Genomic DNA, 7,034 nt, shown 5'->3' with positions numbered 1-7,034 from the left:
ATCCGGGCGAGGGAACACTGTGTCCAATATTTATGTTCATCATAAGGGGTCTTCGGGCTGCACTTCGTCTGGCCCCTCACCTAGGACCTGTCTGCCTTGGGTGACCCTACTAGGGGCATGAAGCCCCTGACAGCATAGCTCCGAGGATCATTGGGACACTCAAACCCCTCCACCACGATAAGGTGGCAGCCCAGGGAGCCAAGCCCACTGGCCTTGGGTCAAAATAACCCAAGGTCTCCATTTGAACACGGAGGTTATTTTGACTCAAGAAGGGTTTTAAACTGACTGTGCTACATATTTCTATATCTATATAATATCAGTCCAGCTTTGATGTCATTTATAACCTCATTGTAATATTTACGTAGCAGATGTTATATTTATATTCCCAAAAACAAGTTGACAGTCGACTCGGATTAATCCTAAACCCTGGAAACAGCTGAGCAGCAAAAGTTACCTGCTGTTTTTTTTACTTTTCATTTTTTGTTAATTCAAGCAGCAGGTGCTCCAATTAGAGAACATTCTGTCACATTAGGTTATTTGGGTTTCTGACCGCTCCACGGAGTGCCAGGGTTACGGCGGAGCGTGATCAGCGATGCAAACTGACAACCGTCCACGGGGAGGAAGATTCAAAACACTGTGTGGCTCGAGTTTTGTCTGCCGAATTCCTTACGTGATCGATGATGTTGTACACTTTATACGCAGCTCCGCGGGCGCTGGCGAACGTCTGGATGTTGGGAGAAGTCTGCCCCATTGCAAACACGCCGATGATCACGACAAAGAACACCTTCAAGCAAAAGAGTCGTCGTTAGCGTCACCAAACGGCTTTTCAAGCTGGATTTCAGACAGAGCGTATACCTACAGTGAGCACAGTTCCGATTGTGTACTCCTTACTCAGGATGAGCGTACTGCCGTACCAAAAGGCCAAGGCGTAGGACAGGTAGATCATCAGAAAGGTGAAGCCCATGGCGATGTTAGCAGAGATCGCCTTCTTTATCCCCATAGTTTTGGCATCCTCCAAGTTCTTGTGATATCTTTTGCGCAACACAAAACCAACCAAGCACGGAAAGAGTCAAAAAACACATACGGCTGAAATTAGATTGCAGTGAAATGAAACCCCCTCAACAAATGGAGGGCTGACATTGTGACAGAATGGCTTTTATCTCGTTACAGCCTCTTATCCGCCCTGCTCAGATGCTTAACTTTGTTACCCGGGCAAAAACAAAACAATAATTCTTCTCAGTTTTTGCCTTTTGAAAAAAAAGGGCTTTCAAACGGAACCAGATGGATGCAAATTCACAGTAATATTTGGGTATTTTGCTGCCCTACACACACCTCTCGATTTCCTTCTGTTGACCGCTGAAGGCAAACACAGTCCTGATGGCAGAAAGCACTTCCTCTGCCACGGCGCCGGCTTTGGCGTACGCGCTCTGCTCTTTGGTAGTGAAGCTCGCCAGCACCTGTTCAAATGAGAAAAGGGGCAAAAATGAAAACACTTGCAGAACACCAGCATCCTTTCCTCTTAAATCCTCACGACTACAACACCGTCACTATTACAGGGGGAATCCACCTCACTCTGCGTTGGTGGCCGAGGCCCATTCGTTTCAGGTTTATCCCATTGATGAGTTTCCACGCAACACCAGCCCTTCTCCATTTGTCTGACAGAGAGAAACTCCTAATTTCTTACAAACTTTTAATGCCAAAGTCGGTGATATCATCAGCGCAACCTAAGCTACCCAGAGTTTCTACATTTGTCACAAATAGTTTCACTACGTTAATTAGGAAAAAGCAAAAAACCAACATCAGAAACCAGCTGCAACGTCATTTCGAAATATCACCAACAACAAAAAGGTGTGAAATCTAGAAAGGCATTCTGTGATTGAGTCAACATACTATATTCCCCCCCCCCCAACCAAAAATGCCTTCATAAGACTGGTTTCTTACAATTTCTGGACTGGGTTCTAGTTATGCTCCATAAATGTTGTCCATGTTTTTATTTTGCAAGATGCCAGTAAAGGCAGGTGATCATGTAATTCCCTGTGTGTGTGTGTGTCTGTTAGCAAAATATCTCATGAAGCACTGGATGGATTTTATTGAAACTCCAGTAAAGTCATTGTTGGATGCAAATCTACAACTGATTACCGTTTAAGTCAAGATGGCCGGCGCAGCTAGTCAACCACAGTAAACGTAAATGGACTCAATATTACAGTTATTGAGCTAAAATTTGGTGTGGTAGTAGCTGAGAGTCGTCCCCAACACATATTCTGAGTGCCAGCTGACTGTGAGAGACCTTTGTTTCAAACTTTGGCCTTCAAGGCGGTGGGCGAAATGAGAGTCTTCGAGAAATCCTATGTCTTTCATGAATCAAGACAAACATTCAAGCTGCCAGCTTTTAAATGTGATGGTCATCAACAACAGCGGTTCATAAAAAGGGGACATCCTCCTTCCCCCCCTCCAAACCTGAAGCTTTTCTCAGAATTATATCAGAATTTCTCACGGGAGACTCTCTGAAGATAAGATAATCAATGTGTTTATCAATAAAACAGGCTGGTTGGATTAGAGGCAGTGATTCTGTTGCTAAAAATCAATCTGTCTGAAGAAAGCTGAATAAAAAACCAACACGATTCATTCAGACTGAATGCCTCCAATCTGACTGGCCTGCAGTAAAATGGATAAACAGTTTATCTTATCTACCATTATTTTAAAGTGCCTACTCTTTTTCTTGAACAGATGACGAGTCCCCGTTATCAAACTCAAAGCACGAAGCTGGCAAGAGAAAAATAAAAAAAGAGCCACTAAGATTCAAACTTTACCTTGCTGAAAATTGCCGCTGAGATTCCCAGGGCAGGACTCACAGCCAGGATGACCAGAGTGAGTTTCCAGCCTTGGGTGAAGCCGATGATAAAGGCTGAAATGAAGGAGCTGAAACTTTGGATCAGCATCCCCACCTTGTCACCGATGCCCTCTTGGATCTTGTAGACGTCGCTGCAAATGCCAACACACAACGTCCAAAACCTGCCGTCTGAGCACACAAATTCAAACTCTGAATCTCCATCTCTTTGTTACTCACTCCGTGAGACGCGTGTTGAGCTCCCCCGTCTCATTGACGTCGAACCAGCCGATGTCCTGCTGCATGATCCTGTGGAAGAACAAGGTCCGGATGCGTTTCACCTGCCGCCCGGCTGCCAGCGTCCAGAGGGAAACCTGCAGGTAGGCCGCAACCAGCACGACGGCTCCCATGATGGAGTAATAGATGGCAAAACTAAAAAGACAAGATTTACCGAGCTTAGATACGCTTCCTGCCGACAAAGTCAGTGGCCGTTTTGCTGATCGTGTACGGCCTTACGTGGTCATTTCCTCTTCTAATTTGTTGGTCATGTTTGCGATATCTGAAAACACAGAGATTAAAATTCCTGACATCTGCTTGGTCGTTTTAATGTTGCTCGGGCACGCAATCAGAGGACTCACCGCCGGCGGTCATGTTGTAGGTCACGTTGTAGGTCATGTTGGGATGGCCTGCGGCGCTACCGACGAGACTGTCTGTCATGTCTCCGAAGACGATGCACATGAGAGGAAGGACGACCCCATTGGCTACTGCCATCACAGTGCCCATGATGATCATCAGAATGTCCCAGGTGTCTGAAAACCTGAACTAAACTCAGGAAAAAAATAAATGACAAGAAACAGGTGAAGTCATGAGGGGAAAAAAAGAGGCTATTATCTCCTAACAGCAGGGGGACCGGTGGAGCTCAGCCGAAACAACAGGAGGATGTGCTGCACTCCCGTCCGATCTCCCCGCACACACACACACACACTTCTGTTATGCTTGTAAGAACACACTTCAGTCTTTCAACATTAACATAACTCTTTACCCCTTTGCTTTACTTTCAGAAACACTGATTTTCCCCATTTTCTCTTCACTTGCATAAACTCAAACCACAGAAAACTTAAAAAAAAACGTTTCAGAAACATAATTCCACTAGAAGATCACAGCTTACCACGGCGAGGGGACCGACCATGGGCTCCTTCGGCTCTTTTTCCTTTTTCTTCTTCTTCTTCTTATTTTCTGGTTTTTCTTCCACCATCTCGTTCCCACTAGAGAAGTTTTGTACAAAACTTGATGTTAAATAAAATAAAAAATCTTCATTGTATTCAGTTTTGTAAAAAGCTGCTTTACATCTGAAAAAAAGTCTGCTGCATCTGTCTAAAAAGCTAGGAGAATGAGGCAAACACTTTTTTGATATTGACAATAAACTTGTGACGAGTAACAACCGGATTGTATAAATCTCTGAAATATTAGTGGAGTAAAAAGTACCTGTGGATATCTGCACCTGTTCCAGAAACAATGATGACGGAGAGCTCTTAAAATGTTGGTTTTGGACAGGAAGAACATCATTGTGAATATCTGAAATGCTGGTTTTTAACTAGAAAGAACTATGAATCTGCAATACACCTCCAATCTGACTGCTAAATGTTAAAATGGTTGCTTAAACTTTTTAAGGATCCTTAAAAACAAGCCAACACTCATATTTCTCATTCTTATTTTGAATATAAATAAAATATAATCTTCTAGTCACGATAACATTCTTACCAGCCAGAAGGGAAATCCAAATGATCTACAAATACAGTAATAATAGTAGAAATGAAAGTTTAAAGACATCTACAATTGCTGCTAATAAAAATTTAAGTATAAAATAGCTAAAAATTCTTAAAAAGGTTTAAGTGGCAAAGTTAACATTTGATAGACTATTGGTTATTTACAGGTTGTATTAAAATAATGATAACTTCCAATAGGTTCAGAAAGGTCCTTCAGTGGACATATGGCAAAAAAGAACGAAGTAGAGTAAACCAGGTACAGCTAAAACACCATAACTAACTTGCATAGGCAAAATATTTGTCCGATTTGTGCTGAGTGCATGAGTATAAACATCCTCTTTGAGTGTGGGAAACCTGACAGTCATGCATTTCTCCTCTCTGAAGATATTGGGAAAAAAAAGTTTTATTTCTAAGACAGTTTCATCGCTTCACCCAGCTCCTTTCACGTCAGCTTCTTTCCCCTCCACAACTCTTAAAGTTGACTTAAATGGTTGCAAACCTTAAATACCGTAAAACCAGACATGGGCATAAAAATACATCACATCTTGTGCTTTCTGGTTGAGCAGGGTAAAACATAACACGCCAAGAAGAATAAAAATTACACTTTTCTAAAATTATATTTGAAATGTCTCCTCATAATTGACAGGTTTTCTAACGTGAAGGACACAGTACAATATATTTAGACCAATTAGATGAGCAATTCTGGATTGATTCAAAGAAAATGGATTATGAAATATACCCTACATAGACACAGCTGAGATAAAAAAAAAACACCTTATATTTATCAACCAAACTGTGGAAAACTTCAACAAGAAGGAGATATCTTTAAGTAAAAATCAGTTCATTTTGTTTATTTGTGGTCATGGCTAAAAGCAAAGTGTCCTAACCTTCCCTGCGCTGGGTGATAACTTTAAAAACAGACTTTAAAAGTTGTTGTTTTTACCTTAAATTTCCATTTTGTTCCTGTTTGGTGGGAGCCACCTCCATCTCGTTGTCCATGCCCATGTCTGCGTCCCGTCCTGTCAGAGGAAGAGGAGTCTGAATCCGAAAAGACAACCCCAACAAGCCGCGGATTCACGGCTAACCGGCTCGTTTTGAGCTTAAACCAGAACACGGATGCTCTGTGATTTGAAACAGAAAAAGGCTGAAACCTGCAGAGCTGCGCCGCCGTCCAGCCGCCGTCCTTCCTCTCTCAGGCCCCTCTGATGGATCTATAACCGCGTCCTCCCTCCTCCTCTTCCTCTCATTTCACCCTCCTCACGTGGCTTTATGGCTTCTGTTCTCCCTCATGACGATCCTCAGCTGGAAATAACGCAGGTCCTGGCTTTATTTATGTATTTTTTGTTGGAAATAATCGATTATTTCTTTCCTCGCCGGACAGACCGGAGAACAACAGGTGCCAAAGTTTAATTCACACAAACACCCTGAAAATTTAAACGTGTTTCTTTCCAATTCTTATCAGCTTAGCACCTTTAAAATAAGAGGAAGACCACTCAGACCTTCCTAACATTTCCAACAAATCTGAGCTCTTATCACAGCCCCTCCTTGTGTTCAGATTATACTACATTTAAAGCTTTATTACCCTTATATTTGTCCCATAAATTAAATCTTCTTCCCAGCTGCACTTTTAGAGATGTGGTGATAATCACAAAACAAAGAAAGGGCTATAAAATGGACCTGAACTGGTGCTCTCAGTTCTTTTCATGAATTAATAATTGCAGTTCTTGGGAGCAGATGTCACGTTAAGACCTGGAAAACATGGGATTTATAGTAATAACCTTTGAATTATGTGGGGTAGATTGAAGTATTTTACTTATACGGCTAATCTGTATTCAAGTATCTACAGTTAACAGTGACAGCTAACAACAAATCACATTTATTTACCATTTACACCCTGAAAACCTTTGGTAACGGGCCACTATCAGGACTCAGGACTCTTTCGTAATGAAGCAAAGCTGGTAAACCAACAAGAATCGTGGATAAACACGAAGAAGAAGAGGAGAAAAAAAAAGTAGGAGTATCTTTGAGTGGAAAGTGTGATTACCTGGCTGAGTGAGGACAGGTGTGCTGATTACTAATGAAAGACAGGTGAGCGTGGAGCTCAGAGCTGAGATAACCGGTACCATGACAAAATATGTGTCTAAACAACAGATTTCAAATTAAACCAGGGATTCCTAATTATTTTAGCTTATTCCTCCTAAATTAAAACCTCTGAATCAACATATTTATAAAAAAACACACCATGTATTAAATATTTGCCGCTGTGAGAATGTAGTGTTTGAACAAACCGTGGAGGTCGAAGGTTAAAACGAGAACCTTTTTATTTGCTGAGTCACAGGTTGTTATGAGATCCTGTGGGAGGGGCCCTGACTGCCAGTGTTACATAAAGTCCATAAAACTACAGCTCAGCCACCTGATGTAATAAGTAATGTGTATATTAT

At 41.9% G+C, this 7,034-nt stretch overlaps 1 protein-coding gene across 1 annotated transcript in view; it reads right to left on the bottom strand.

Annotated features, from left to right (window-relative positions):
- abcb4 (ATP-binding cassette, sub-family B (MDR/TAP), member 4) overlaps window positions 1-6,591 on the bottom strand; it is a 23,217-nt gene extending 16,626 nt beyond the window's left edge. The window contains exons 1-11 of the mRNA XM_017425109.3: window positions 6,478-6,591; window positions 5,745-5,895; window positions 5,537-5,612; window positions 3,996-4,092; window positions 3,466-3,649; window positions 3,344-3,386; window positions 3,068-3,259; window positions 2,811-2,982; window positions 1,333-1,457; window positions 860-1,031; window positions 671-784 (exon numbers count right to left, since the gene is read on the bottom strand). Coding sequence (XP_017280598.1) covers window positions 671-784; window positions 860-1,031; window positions 1,333-1,457; window positions 2,811-2,982; window positions 3,068-3,259; window positions 3,344-3,386; window positions 3,466-3,649; window positions 3,996-4,092; window positions 5,537-5,598 — 1,161 coding nt within the window. The 5' untranslated portion in view covers window positions 5,599-5,612; window positions 5,745-5,895; window positions 6,478-6,591. The remainder of the gene's footprint in view (window positions 1-670; window positions 785-859; window positions 1,032-1,332; window positions 1,458-2,810; window positions 2,983-3,067; window positions 3,260-3,343; window positions 3,387-3,465; window positions 3,650-3,995; window positions 4,093-5,536; window positions 5,613-5,744; window positions 5,896-6,477) is intronic.
- Between the last annotated feature and the right edge of the window lie 443 nt (window positions 6,592-7,034).

This window comes from Kryptolebias marmoratus, linkage group LG16 (genome assembly GCF_001649575.2).
Source record: "Kryptolebias marmoratus isolate JLee-2015 linkage group LG16, ASM164957v2, whole genome shotgun sequence".
NCBI classification, from domain to species: Eukaryota; Metazoa; Chordata; class Actinopteri; order Cyprinodontiformes; family Rivulidae; genus Kryptolebias; species Kryptolebias marmoratus.
This window is presented reverse-complemented; position numbering and strand designations above follow the sequence as displayed.